The 15328-nt window shown below is 36.3% G+C and overlaps 1 protein-coding gene across 3 annotated transcripts; it reads left to right on the forward strand.

Annotated features, from left to right (window-relative positions):
- Nucleotides 1-655: 655 nt before the first annotated feature.
- On the forward strand, nucleotides 656-14709 carry LOC111321446 (RING finger protein 141). Of its 3 annotated transcripts, XM_022924329.2 has the most exons (8): nucleotides 757-884; nucleotides 1006-1030; nucleotides 1653-1832; nucleotides 2989-3103; nucleotides 4006-4155; nucleotides 5106-5176; nucleotides 6913-7032; nucleotides 12078-14709. In XM_022924329.2, the coding sequence occupies exons 3-8, from the start codon at nucleotides 1744-1746 to the stop codon at nucleotides 12220-12222; spliced, it is 690 nt and encodes a 229-aa protein (XP_022780064.1). In that variant the 5' UTR covers nucleotides 757-884; nucleotides 1006-1030; nucleotides 1653-1743; the 3' UTR covers nucleotides 12223-14709. The 3 variants fall into 3 exon arrangements, with proteins under 3 accessions (XP_088592082.1, XP_022780063.1, XP_022780064.1); XM_088735956.1 differs by lacking the exon at nucleotides 1653-1832 and having other exon boundaries at nucleotides 656-884; nucleotides 6913-7054; nucleotides 12078-12207; XM_022924328.2 differs by lacking the exon at nucleotides 1653-1832 and having other exon boundaries at nucleotides 659-884.
- The last annotated feature ends 619 nt before the right edge of the window (nucleotides 14710-15328 follow it).

The raw sequence follows: 15328 nt of genomic DNA on the forward strand, positions 1-15328 counted from the left end.
CCTTGTGAGCTATCCCGATGAACCACGTCACAACCAATCTCGTTTACGAGTTTGTCTTTGAATATTTTCCGTTTCTGTCCATAGCTAACTGCTCTGAGTCACTTGATGAGTAGATAATAGTCTGAACCAGTTTAGTCAGCGTGTCCCCCGGGGCCATGGAACTGAGACCCTCGCGAATCAAAAGCGTTTTGTAAATCTACTCTTTTTCTAATAACTTGGCCCTTACCCTCTTTAATGTCTCTTTTTCTCCATTTAACGAGGCAGAATTACTAGAATTTGAGCACTTTACCATTTATCTGAACTTCAGACAGAACTATCTAAAAACTTTGCCCTCCGCAGAAGACCGCCGTGAATATCCGCTAGCTTCCCTTACATTTACATATTTGGGCGTCCACCTGTTTTTGTGGTTGAGTCTAAAGTTTCTTGTTCCTGTTTACTTTACAAAAGTCAAGGAAGCGGGCAAACTGAAGGGAACAGAGACAAAAGAGCAATTTTATCAGCTAGGACCCTGCAGTTCATTATGGTATCAAGTTGTTTTTTTTCTTAATCTTCCGGTATCTTCTACTTTAAGTTGAAGTCGCGTATACATTCTCGTCCCCAGTCCCTCTTCAATTTTATTTACTGCTTTATCTCTTGCGCATGCTGTAACTGATAAACCGCTTACAAATAATGGATCTCCTCAAAGGAGAAAGGATCATTCATTTCAATATGGTTGTTTTTCTGGTATCGACCGTTGTTTTATCCATTTCCTGATAATTACTGAGTATATAAACGCACTTAATTTGTAGCAATGGGTCAACAGTATAGTTTCGCGCTCAAATTGTTGCATGATCATGCTGGTGTTTTGAAAGATCTTGCGATTCTCAACCACGACAGTCTTAAAAGTAAGCGGCAGTGAAGGTCTAATTCATATTTACACTTTTTAGTTTCGATAGTTTATGTTACTAAATTTTGCACGATTCTGTCATAACTTAAGCGTATGCTAATTCTCTTTTCCTTCTCTAGGTGCCGTAGTACATCTAAATGAAACGTAAGTACTCGAACGAATAGGAATAAATGGATTTTGTACAAAATATTTGTTTCTAGTGCGACGTTCAGATTTGTAATTTGCACAGAATATTTTTCGTGATAAAGTAACACTTTGGATGTCCCGTTTTGTGTTTATCAAGGTAATCATCAACAATTAAAGACTCTTTAAAGATAAAGAAGCTTCAACTTTTGTTTTTTTACTGTAGTTTGTGCTTGTGACAGAAAAGTGGTAGCTATTTATTGATATTTTTCCTTGCGTTTGACTGAGTCACGAGAGTGCTGTATTTGGAAGACAAAGCAAAGATTGACAATTCAGCTGACTGTGCTTTGTTATTATTTTTTTTTTCTACAGCTCACACTTATTGCAGACAATTTTAATTAAAATACATCGTGTAGCTCGTTTTCTTTTCATTAATTAATTAGAGTCAAGATACCCTGCAAGCAGAGCCTTTTCTTCTTTTCTTCTTCTTTTCTTCTTTTTAACCCTCCAAGGGGAAAGGCTCTGCTAACATCCTGTTGTTGCTTTGAAATGCCGAAAGCCCAAAACTTCAGGCTACTCAAGCCAGTTTAGCCTCTAGTCAAACCGGTTTTGGTGCACACGCCTTTGTTTTTCATGTAAACAGATTACCAAATCTGCGCACACAGTTCAAGGGGGCATGGAAAAGGAGCAGTGTCTAGGCAACCACCACGCATGTTCAAAGGAACCACAACGGGATGTCAGCAGAGCCTTTTTCCCTTTTCGATTCAAGGATGGGTTTAAAAGGCTCTGCTCGCAGGGCAGAGTCAAGAAACGCTAAATTCAAGTAATTACTCTTTTGCGCCTTAAAATATGTGTATGTTTGCAGTTAGTAGCATAAATATTAATACTGTATTAATATAGTATTAATACTATATTAATACTGTAAGAGTACTGTAATTACCATAACTGTCAGTACTGTAACATAATGTACGTAAGTGTCCTTGATGTACGTATTGTAAGTAGTGTTGTTTGTGTGATTAAAGTGAATTAAAAAAAAAAACGAAAAACAAAAATAAATGCTACATTTGGATCAAGTCATTTTAAGACACAGCAAAAGTCAGAAATTCAGCTAATCTTACTCTATTTCAGCTTGCTACTTCAATAAATCACAAGTCTGTTACAAAATATCTGCATGGTACTTTAACAACTTAAATTCTGGAACACATATAAGTAAACATTATTTATGGCAACCTTTTAGGTTGAAACGACACTTAAATGATAAGCTGAATTATGCACAGGTTTTGCTTGGTTCTTACTCATCTAATGGTCCATCGGAGGACAGATGTATAGATTACGTGACCATTTCTTTGTTATATAAAACAAATAGATCCATGTTGCTGTGGGTCTAACAGATTGCAGATGACATCAATGTGGTTAGAACACCGCCTTGTGTGTCACTTTTTTTATATCTATACTAAGTTGAAATTGTAAATTGGCCTCTGTAAAGAGTGAAAAGCTGATGTTTCAATCATCAGCCATTCATCATTCACTCTGACGAAGGGCTAATGCTTGAAACGTCAGCTTTTTAACTATATGGTGGCTGTTTAACAATTTCAACCTAGTTGATATAACCATTAATTACCTTGTTACCCCCACCGACGCAGCACCACAGTTTCTTTAGAAACTTTCACCCATTATTAACTTTTTTTATAGTCTTGCGACACTTTGACATCATCTGTGATTGATTACTTTACAGATGCACAGCAACATGGAAACCATTTGTTAAGTAGAGCTTGCTTATAACACTGGTGGGTAATTATGCATACAAAGAACACAGGCAGTGAAAGCTTTATCAAACATGTAGTCTTAGCCTGGATCTCCTTAACAGAGTGTTTGTACCCAACGAGGGGGAGTGCTTTATGTGGGTTTCAATGTAATTTATTTGCTCTCGATATGCAGTCATCATTCGATAAATAATTATATATTTAATTTCTCGTCAGACTTAGAAAGTTTGCAGAGGGTAAAGGGCATTACATCATGTTTGCTATAAAGGAACCATCAGAAGAATATTCTCCATATCTATGGAAAGCTACAACAAGAATATATTGTTTTAAAGTGAGTGGTATCATTGCTACATGTATACTTAGGGCTGTGGCATAGCGGTGCCTGGTGGTCCCTGGCACTTTACTTTTGCTCTTGGGTGACTTAGGAACTTTAGTTTTTCCATATAAAAGCATGTGCTGGGCACCTTGTATGTCAAAGTTTCAGAGCAGTGGGCTCCCTTTCCTTTTTGTTAGAGCACAGCCCTGATACTAAGTATAAGCTGGCCTTTCACACAAAGTTAGGTCCTGTTAGTCAGCAGGTGACTGATAATAGAATTCTGGTTGCCATTAGGCATCTCAATGTTCTTCTTGTGAACTTGTTCTCAAGAAAAAAAAAAACTATAATAATTGCAATTTTTTTCCAGGTAATTGGGGGGGAGGGGGCTGTCTCTTTATGCTATAAGTAAAACTTTGAAATTTCTTAATTTGGCTGTTAGCCACAAATCCAAAGAATTTGACTTTTTGGAGAACACATCATTCCTGTTCACCAACAAGGCAAATATGTCTAATAGCTACTTTGCAGAGGAATAGAAAAGTTCATTTCGGTCTCCCCAAGGGAAACTTTGCAACTTTATGTTCTTTCAACATTAACCAATATTTCAGACCCATTCTCTGAAGAGCTATTGCAAAGTATTCTAATGGAATGTTAAATCCACCATATTTTATTTAGTTGGTAAGATCATGTAAAGCTTGCAGTGAGCAAAAAAAGGATACTGGGGAGGTGGTACCCCAATACTGTAGCATCAACACTGTCAGAATATGTGGCACTAAGCTGGCAAGAACACATACTGGTACATCTGTCAGCTGTGCAGGGCTAAATTCTAAGTGGATTCAGGCATTTATTATATCAAAATTCAACCTTCCTTGTACAAGACTGAAATAAAAATCATTAATATGATTTTGTCCAATCTTTAGATCAATTCTGCTAGTACAAATGTTGACAGTGAGAGAATTATGGACCTTCGACAGTTTTGTAAGTTGTATAGAGATATCACAAAGCAACTGCGGCACATGCATAGTGTAGTGGATGAAGACTGGCAGAAAATTGATCCTGTTGGGGATGAGGTATGCTTAGCTTTGCTTGTTTAAAGCAGTCAGCCAAGTATGACATAATATGGTTAACTCTCTAGCAAGCAACAGAACTGTCCATCCATGGGAATCATTACCATAAGTGGACACCAAAGAAAAATAGGGCTTATCAGAGAGTTTATGTCTGACTCTTGGTAATGTCAAATGAACAGATAGATAGATAGATAGATAGATAGATAGGTAGATAGATAGATATAATCTTTATTGACTTGGAAAAAATAAAAGAAACACGTCCAGAGACAAAATGTCTGGACTTACAATTTCCTACATATATCAATTCATTATGTATATACAAGAGTAAGTGGCTACACAAATTCGAAAAGACATCTTGCTTTCCCATGGACAAACCGAGATTGAAAAAAGAATTGAAAAAAATGTTTGTTCATTTGGTAGAACTGTCTGCTCACAAGACTTTCTGTTAGTAGAGGGTTAAATGTAAATAGTGGCAAATTTTGAGTTTTTTCAGCTACTGACAAGTTTAATGTGATTGTTCAAACCAAAGGTGTCCATTTGGGCAGGAAATCATTTGGATATATCAACAAAGTTGAAATGGTAAATTGGCCACCGTAACGATTTCAAAAGCTGACGTTTCAAGCGGTAGCCCTTCGTCGGAGCGAAGATTTGGGCATGACATTATTCCAATCGAGCAAGCAATTGTTTTAATCCTTTCTCTCCCAAGATCTCATTAGTAATTCTCCTTACTGTCTGCCATACAATTCTTGTGATGTAAGTTTGGAGAATTTGGTATTGAATCAACTAATAATCCCCTAATTGATATTTTTCTTTATTCTCATCACTAGTTAGCTCAATATTGTTTTGATGTTGCCTGTAGAAATTCTGTCTTCAGTGAGTAAAAGAGTTGAAAATATTGGTTTCAATTTCAATATGATTTCTGTGTGATATTCATGTACCTTACTACCTTGCAGGCATATGAAACATGTCCAGTAAAATTAGAAGAAATTCATGAATCTCTTTGTGCATCAGTGATTTTTACTAGGTATGACACATGTCCAGAAATTTTTTAATGTACATGAAACATTCATTCTGCTAATTTCACTACTAAGTGAACTTTTAGCGACACAGCATTACAATACAACTGGTAGGCTTTTTCTGAAAGAAGAGTATTCACAACACTGTCAAGAAATTCACAGAGCACACCAACATTCCCTAAAGTGCAGGATTCAATTATTTTTTTCATATTAATTAGCTGTGGAGAGTAGCATACAACTTTATGAAAATGGAAGTGGCTGTGCAAATCTTAAAATAATATCATAAATGATTATTAACAGACAACTTCAGAGTCCTCATAAGGCCACATAGCAGTGGTGGTTGGCTGTCAACTGGTCATTTTTGTAACCTTTACTTTTAATGATTTTCTAATGATTCAAGACTCAATATTTAAGGACATGAATTTCCTAAATGACGTGTGGATTGAAATCAAAGAAAGCCATGGTCCTCACATTTGAGCTAAAAATTTTGACAATAATAGGCCTTTTGCAGCTGGGATCACGTGATCAATTTTAGATATACATTATGGGATACAACTTGAAGAATACCAGAGATGGAAAGAGCATATCAAAAATACCAAAACGGCCAAGTTTGGGCCCCGGGAATTACAGAGCACTGTTTTTACAGCGGTTTGAACTTTCAGAAAATTTAGAAGATTTGTATGGAAAATGTTGCTGGAGAGCAAGGCCTTGCTCTCCAGCAACTTTTTCCACATAAACCTTCTTATTTATTAAAAAATTCAGAGTGTCATCAAATCTCATTTTTGAATAATGGAGGCCTCAAACTTGGCCATTTTGTTATTTTCGAAGTGCTTTTTCCTTTTCTGAATTCGGCTAAGTTATAGCCCATAATTTCATGAAAAGTAGGTCACGTGATGGCTTAGCTGCAAAAGGGCTGTTGCAGTGAGAAAAGAAGCCTGAAAAAAATTCAGCCCAATCATCCTGTACCTCACAGTTACTAGTTGGTTGCTACTACCAAGTAGACCACTTTCATAAATGGCTGCCGGATTAATATTCTTTTGTTTCAATTTAAATTAGCCCTTCTGGCCTTGCTTGAGATAATGTATTCTTTTGAATTTTGTACTGGAGAATGAGGCCAGAAGGGCTAATTTAAATTTAAACAAAAGAATATTAATCTGGCAGCCATTTATGAAAGTGGTCTATGAGCTGCAAAGCCATGCATTGGGAGTGTGGCAAACCTTAGAGGGTTCTTCTGTTTTAGGATTCAGTGTATTTAAAGCAAAAGAAAATTTAATTTACACATTGCAAGGTAACCCATGGGAAATTGCCTTCTTTTCATGGTTGTCACCTCTTTCTGTAGTATTTTCTCAACAGTAAGCAATCCCCAAAACATGTCATTATAATACATATAATTATCTTATTAACCAAGCGCAAGGGCCGTACTAGGAGAATATTGGCCTGAGGTCTTGACAGTACGGACTGAGCTGCGCTCGGTCCGTACAAAAAAGACCGAGGGCCGATTTCTTCCAGTACGGTCCCGAGCAAGCTTGGTTAATAAGAGATTTATTATACGACTGAAGTTCAAAGGGACACAAGTGCGGTATCATTCGGGACCATTCGGGACAGTGCCTGGTCCAATACTTAGAGAATATTGGACCGGCAATAGAGCGTTTTGATTGGTTGATTTTAGTTATTGGCCCTCTGACTGCGGGAGTCGTGTAATAATTTAAAATTAATTACCTTTATTCATCTCTTTTGTCCTCAGGGTTGATGAAGTAGCCTCAGAGGATTCTAACAGTGAGGAGTGCTGTATATGTATGGATCAAAAAGCAGAAGTTATTCTGGCCTGTGTCCATAGCTTTTGCAAGACTTGTATTGAAAGATGGTAAGAAATGTAATAGTTTCAGGTATGATGTGATTGTAAATAAGCTTGGATTTTATCAGGAAGAACATGGTGGCCAATGAGTTAACCCTCTAACTCCTAGAAGTGATTAACATGTAACTTCTCTTTAATATTATATGGCTGTGTCTCACAAGTACTGGGAACTACCGAATTCACGAATTTGATTGGCTGAAATCAATATTGAAAGCGGTCTAGATTTTCCCATTTAGACCGGCATATAGACCAGTCTGGAAAAAAAAGGTACAAAGAATATAAAAAATTGGCATATAAGACACGGCCATATAATTAACATCTTATTAACCAAGCTAGGTCAGTCACTGGTACAGACCGATACCACGGAAATACGTTTTGGTGACGTCACAGTGGTCAGTGGTCATCAACATTAGGCTGCCAAGTGCTTCCATATGTTTGTGGACTGAGTTCGATGAAAACATCGGCCTTTTGCATGGTTTTAAGTTGGAAAATATCCATGATACTTCTCCTTGTTTATTATGGTTGAATGGGTTTTTAATACTAAAACCACGCCTTAACAAATAGCAGTACAGGGGAGTCATTTTGTTTGGAGTTTTGTGCTGTTCGCTGACTTTAGCTGGCCGTCGTTACAAAGTGCGATCATGGTACTTCAGTCGCCCTCGCCTTCAGAATTGTCAAAAACAGCGATAATTATCCAGACAAAGCAAGAGATTAGTTCTGTAAGATAATTTTCCAGTGAGTCTGAAGACTGGTTGGATTTTTAAGTGTTATTAGCATGAAGCGATACTCGTATTTATTGAGTTGTGAAAATATTCACACTCACTTTGCGCCGACGTGCGGTGCCTTTTCATTTTGGAAATCATTCGCTTGGTTGAGAATTTTACTCTTCTAGACTGATTTTTTGCCATTCCACCTTTCTGATTTTCTTTGCCTAAGAACAGGTGTCCATAGTGCTCGAAATGTCAGCTTTTGTAATGGTTACGGTTGCCAATTTACCATTTCAACTTGTTGATATATCCATGAAGTTAAAATATGAAAACATTTGTTCATTTCATATACTTGCAGTTTTATCAACAAGCTATCTCTCATGAACAGAATAACGCCTGACTTAAGCTCATATAATTGTGATGTTTACAAAGGAGTGGAAATCGAAGAAATTGTGATTTGTTTGTATTTGAGACCATCCAACATGATTGGTTCATTTACAATTTATCTTGAATTAAGTCTTTATTGATATTAATCGATTGTAGATCTCCATTACTTGTCTTTGGTACATTTGCTTGTACCTGTTCCAACAACTGCTACTTTAATTTCCCAAACAGCTCTATTTGTTTTACACGAAAGCATTTTCAATGAAACCCACTTTTTTATTATGATTATTAATTATTATTATTATTATTATATTTTTATGACTCAGTCTTTTGAAACTTTTACAGGCACATGTATGTTTACCTGAAGTAGTATATTCCACTATCTTGCATGTGCATTGCATTAATTTATGCAAATAATCAACTACTCTTCTTCTTCAATTCATTTTTTTTAGATTAGCTTTGCATAGCTTCACATAGTTTCCATGTGCTTAAGGAATCATATACATCACATGCTCTGAAGCACTGTAAGGATAATTATGATCCCCATCAGTAATATTATATCATATCCCCACACTGAGAACATCATTATGAAACATTCCTGTTTGACTTGTAACCATTTTTTTTTTCAAGGTGGCAAAATATATGTATATTGCTGAAACTCGTTGAGAATTTCTTATTGACTACAACTAGCGTAGCCATACCAGTGCTCCTCTTCCCTCTAATAAGTTGGGAAAAGGACATCTGCATGGTGCTATCATTGTTCATGTTTGGGAATATCCCATCCCTGATTTTTATATGACTAGATGGGCACAGCGGTACACAGGCTAATTACAAGCTTTTGGTTACTCCTCATGACTTACTGTTAACTGGGAATTGACAGCTGACCTAATCTAATCAATTTTCTCCTGAACATTTTTTAACTTCATTTGTTCGACTTCAGAAAATACTTCTGATAATTTCCCTCTGACATTTCTAATTTGGAAGATTAATCATCATAATCATTATGTTCTTTACACCTCCATAAACACCCAACAAGAGTTCTTTGTTGATAACTCAGGCAGCTTCTGAATATAAGAAATCAAGTTTAGAAGATAGTTGATTCATTCAAGGCTGTTGCAATATGAGAAAAGACAATGCAGTGCTTTATTCACATCGATTAAATTATATTATAATAATTATTTTACCTTACAGTAGTTTTGGATACAATGAATATATGAAGTTCATATATTTTGAACTGCGGTATTAAATACATATGATGCACGATCCTTCGCAGTAGATAGCGCTATTTATGCAATAGCGAAAATCAGACCTGAAAAAAATCAGGCCTGTATGGGATTCGAACCACTGACCTCTGCGATACTAGTGCAGCGCTCTACCAATTGAGCTAACAAGCCAACTGGGAGCAGGCCGTTAAGTTGATTCGTAATAAACCAGTGATGATAAATCAGATACAATGAATATATGAAGTTCATATATTTTGAACTGCGGTATTGGTAGAGCACTGCACTAGTATCGCAGAGGTCAGTGGTTCAAATCCTGTACAGGCCTGATTTTTTTTTCAGGTCTGATTTTCGCTATTGCATAAATAGCGCTATCTACTGCGAAGGATCGTGCATCCTATGTATTACAGTAGTTTTGTTTCTTAAAAATTTGTTTTCTAGTAGTACCAAGATGGTAATGTTACTTTGTGAATCAGGGAGCCAAATAAAGCAGAAGTATTCTGTTAGCTCAGTACATTTTATGTTGCGGATGGCATTAAGTTAGTAAAGAAAGAAAAGAAAAAGCAAAAATAAATAAAATAAAATGATTAGTGAGGGAAAAGCAGCTTAAAAAAAAGACATACTACAAATTATTCATAATTGTAATGAGAAATACTTGTTGGGAAAGTAAAACTATTGCTCAGAAATAAAATTACAGCTTCTCAGAAAAAAAATTACAAACTAAGTTGGAAAGTGAAAACTTCTTTATCATCATTATAATGGACATTTTGTACTTAAAGCATACCTTGGTTTATTCTTCCTCTAGTTGAGCCAGTCTTTGTACTTTTGGGGGCTTCAGTCCTATGCATGTTACAGTCGTAGGTTTTTTGGCTAACTATGATACATATAGTAACTAGTGGGGATAGGGTGGCCGTGCTACATGGGCATGTTTTGTCTTCTTTTTGGCAAATCTGACTGAGGTGCCGTTGACATGCCGATTTATACGGTTCAAGCCACTGCTTTACAAACCTGATAGTGCAGCGTCCTCGGATCACCGGTTCAACCATTCAAAAATTGTCTCATTTTTAGCCTTGGTGCATAAGCTCTTTTATAAACAAAACTTAGTTGCCACGGAGCCGCCAGCGAAAAACAACAATTTCATATCATGTGCAGCTTCAGTTCAGCTTTGGCAAATTATATAATTGAGCTTAAGAACTATCCAAAAGGTGAGCCAAGTTTCAAAGCTAAGTTTACAATATTCTTTCTAAGTTTTGACTTTTTACGCTGTCAATTTGACTCATGGCGAAAAACATTGTAAAAGTTATCGGCATTTCATGGTTTCGTTGAGGTGTTTGCTGACCAGTAAAATACTGTAACATGCCCTAAAAAACGTATTTCTGCGGTGTCGTACAGACCTCACTGTGTTCGGTCTGTACTGGCGACCTCGGTCAAGATTCTCCCATACAGACCTCCCGCTCGGTTAATAAGAACTAAGTATAATATCTATACATTATCCAGCCAACATGTAATGAGAATACTCAAAGTAATCCAGTAGAAGTTGGTAGTCTTGATCTAACACCAAATTCTTATGACTTTTTTACAAGGAAAGTGTAGCAGCTAGAGGGGAGAATTAACAATCAAATAATGGGAGTTAAAGAGTTGCTGCACTGGACTCAGTGTTAAGAGGTCCTGGTTTAAAACCTCACTGTGTGATTGTGTTGTGTTTTAGGGCAGGAGACGTCTTCTCTTAGACTTCCCCAAACCCTTTCCCTCCCAGATCTCATAAGTAATTCTCCTTACTGTTTGCCATTCAATTCTTATGATATTAGTGTTGAGAATTTGGTATTGGATCAACCAATAATCCTTAAGCTGATGTTTTTCTTAATTTATGTCACTTGTCTGCTCAATATTCTACTGATATTGTTAGGAGAAGTTCTGTCTTGGTCACTCATGGGAGTTAGAGGGTTAGAATGTGATTGTGATATTTGCTAAAGGAGGTCCATCAGGTAAAAGCTCTGCAGTTTTTCATTGGCTTCCTCATCACCTTAAGTTTTTTTTTTTTTAACACTTTTAACTTGATAGTTAAATCTATGGCAAAATGCAGTTATCAAGTTTATCAAATAACACCCAAGACGAGAACAAATATCACGTGGTATTTGTACTCCAGAGAACCGGTTAGACAGGTTTTCTCGCATAGCGCAAGCTATGAATTGGATTGAAGTTCCAAAAAGAAATGATAAACAATTTAAATAATTTTTCTGACGATGAAGAGTCGGAATGGCTGCCGAATATTGATCCAAGTTTATTAGATAAATCAAACAACGAAAAGCAGTGAGATGACAATGAAATTTCATCATATATTGAAGAAATAGAAACAGCAACTTGACAAGGCACCAATTCTGATCTGCTTCACATTCTTCTGTCACGCACTCCTCATAAATAAATAAATTATCCACAAAATTTACCCACACTGAAATAACAATAATTTGGCATGTTGGATAATAAATAACTTATTAGATGTTTTGGTGTGTGGTATCACTGATTATTTTATACTCATAAAAATACTCAGGGACACTACACAACAAAACATCTAATAAGATATATGTATGCTCTCACAGTGACTCCCTCCACCCTTGGCCAGGCTGTTCAAAGCTGGGTTAAGAGGGCAGACTTTATATTTGTGATTTTATGCAATCTAGGATGCTGAAGACTTTTAACTTTAAAAAATTACACTGATTAATTTTTTTATGTTTTGTCCAAACAGGAGTGATGTAAATAAGACCTGTCCAATCTGTCGCAACGAGATTCATGGAAAAAAAGATTACTGGGAAATGCCTGAGAGACCTAGTGACAAAGAGATTGGACAGTTTGTTATGGGACTGGCAGAGGGGGCAGGTGCCCCCACTTGAATAAGATAGTTGTGTTCTAGTCAGGTTGACAAAAAAAAAGCAAACAAAAAAACTAATCAAATAACAAAAAAGAAAAAAGAGAGTTTCTTAGGTCAGGATACAATACCCCTTCAAGTGGTTCCAACAAACTGTAGGGACAGGTGTTATAATTAGCAACAATTTATTTCTTGTGAATTGCAAAAAATTGTGAAAGGTCATTGTGCCTGCTTCAGAATCTTGTTTCTGAGGTATATCATTTACACATTTAGACTGCATGGTTTTAATTTTGACATTTGATTGCTGACTGAGATGACATGCTTCGAAAGTATTTAATTAATCAAGTGAATGTATCAGGAGTGGACCTCTCTTACAGGTGATATTATGAGTCACCAGTTTATTTTTCCAGTCTTTATTTTTTTTTGTCTTTCATAAATTAATAATTTGAAATGAAGTACAAAGCCTTTGCCTTATTCATACTAAGATATTGGCAAGGCTATTATTATCATTATTATTGTTATTATCATCATTATTATTATTATTATTATTACTACATTATGTTGTACAGAGAGGTACAGTGGCTTTGCCTTATTCATACTAAAATATTGTTCAGGTTATTATTATTATCTTAATTATTAAAATCAAAACTCTAACAAAATTCTGGAATGTGATTGGTCATCCACCTGATATGAGCAATGATGGGACAGTGCATGTGTTAGGCATGTAATTTGGCAGTGTAATAGGACAGTTAAAGGGACATTAACACACCGTTCCTGTGTAAGTGGACAGAATGCATCATGTGTGTGCTCTGTTGTCACACATTTTGCCAGTCCAACCACTGTTGTTGTTTTTTTTTTCTTTATGAAAATGGATCACCAAAAGTCTCATTTCTTTCTCAAATTTTGTCATAGTTTTGATAAATTGGGACTCCATGTCATCCAATTCTGTATGTATTCATACTATGATAAACAAATTGGACTTCTGCTTTGCAGTTGTCCAATTTTGTTAATCACTCCTATGATTACAGACTGAGTTGGACTCCACTTGGTCCTATTACCTTTATTTATTATTATTGGTATAGTATATATATAATTTGTAAGAAAATCATTTTGCTAAGCAGTGGCAGATCCAGGGGGAGGGTCTGGGGGGGTCTGGACCCCCCCTATCAGACCTGACGCTTACAAATTTGAGACTGAAATTCTTACATCGACAGGATCATATATCACTTTTTAACTGGCTGAATTTTTTAATGAATCCAAGTAAACGGTAAGCGGCCAAGGAATATATCGTGCAACCGCGACTGGTGGAAGGGGGTGTGGGGGAGAAGTAATTTGCCCTGGTCCAACAGTCCTTTCTGAACCAAAGTTTGGACCCCCCCAATCAAAAATTCCTGGATCTGCCTCTGCTAAGCTTGCAAGATATGCAGCTCAGCCTTAGCAGTTCTACAGCAGGTCAAGTGTTGACCTTACTTGCTTGTGATCAAACCCTCGTTTCAGTGCAGCAGGATGCCCACTTCTACACCCACAGGAATAATTTGAGACAAGTCAGGAAATGTTTGTCGGGGGTCAGGTACTAAAAGTAAAATGCTGGTACGCATTGCTCAACCCCTTAAATCTTGTGTCAAAGCACAAATAATGAAATCCTGCTTGCAGGTTAAGACCTTACCAACTGATCACTGACAACTGAATTTGAGAAAATTTACACAACTTCTTTAACTCGACTACAATCTACACAAGAGAAATCAATTATTTTGTCTCTGTTACAGAGTAACATCTTTCTTGATTGATTTTCAGAATGCAATTTGTTCTATGAACATTCAGGTTTCTTTTATTTATTTTATTGTGCATGTTAGTGATTTTACTTATCAGGCATCAGGTGTTTCTAGGTACAAAGTATTGAAATTTTCTTCCCAATCTTGCAATCCAAGTCTAATTATTTCTAATGAAGTTTAAGGTGAAGATTCAAACAGAGATGTTTTTTGCAAAAATGTATGCTGAAATAGTGCAGTCTATCCTACTCAATTTATCTGAAATATTTTCAGTGGCAGTTAATTTTTAACAAATATAATTCATGTTGTGGTCCCTCTGTTTAGCAATATAATAGATCACAGATGAAATCAAAATGTGGAAAGAACAACAGTTAAACACAGGCACAGCTGAGTATGTCACTGATATTTTTACCACATTTTGAGGTCTTCTGTGATCTATTACTGTACAGACATGCAACAATATGGAATATTTTTGTTTTATATGATAAAAATGCAAGATGTGGTTAATGGTGATGTCATCTAGTATGCGTGTACCCTCAATATACTATAAGCAAGAACCAATCAAAATGCGTAGACAATTCAGTTTATCACAGAATTTGAGGATACTGGGATCTGGTTTGTGTAGGACTCCTTTTAAAAAAATTATAATTTCTAGGAAACAAGAGCATAACGATGTAAATAATTTAAGATAAATGGTAAATTTTTAACTTGGCCTTGAAATAAAGAAAGATTTTATTCATGAACATTGGAAACAGGAAAGCTGTGACTCCATTCCAATCTGTGATCCTTCAAACCTTAATAAGCCTCCTACAGCATTACCTCTAAACCCAACAGTAAGGTCATAAGAATAAAAGAAATGATCGGCACCTGATTCAGAAGACGGTTTTGATTGGTAACAAAATTCTCGTCGTCAGTGCTACTGAAAATGCTTGGAGAACAGTATGGAGAAAATGTATACTCATGCCATGGGAGGGGAGCATTGGGATGTATTAGAAACCGCAAAATCGTAGAAAAAAATTATCCAAAACCGCAAAAAATTAGATCAAACCCGAAAACCCCAGGCAAAGCCGCCTAAATCGATGAATTTTCACATTCCAGTTAACAAAACCCTTAAAAATCTGCTAACTGCAATGAACGCCAAAACCGAAAACCGAAGTTTTCTTAGCACAAAAACCGAAAAATTGATACCAATGCCCCCCTCCTATAGGGTCCAGAGAGTTTTAACAAAGGATACGAACATCGAATCCGAAGGTGATCTTGTCTGTCCAGTGGAAGAAAACTAAATGATAGATGCACCCTCGTAAAGGGAGGATGCAGATTGTGTTCCCTACAATTTCCGAATGTCACTGGAGAGTAGTCTGA

The sequence above is a fragment of the Stylophora pistillata genome, chromosome 10, assembly GCF_964205215.1.
Source record: "Stylophora pistillata chromosome 10, jaStyPist1.2, whole genome shotgun sequence".
NCBI classification, from domain to species: domain Eukaryota; kingdom Metazoa; phylum Cnidaria; class Anthozoa; order Scleractinia; family Pocilloporidae; genus Stylophora; species Stylophora pistillata.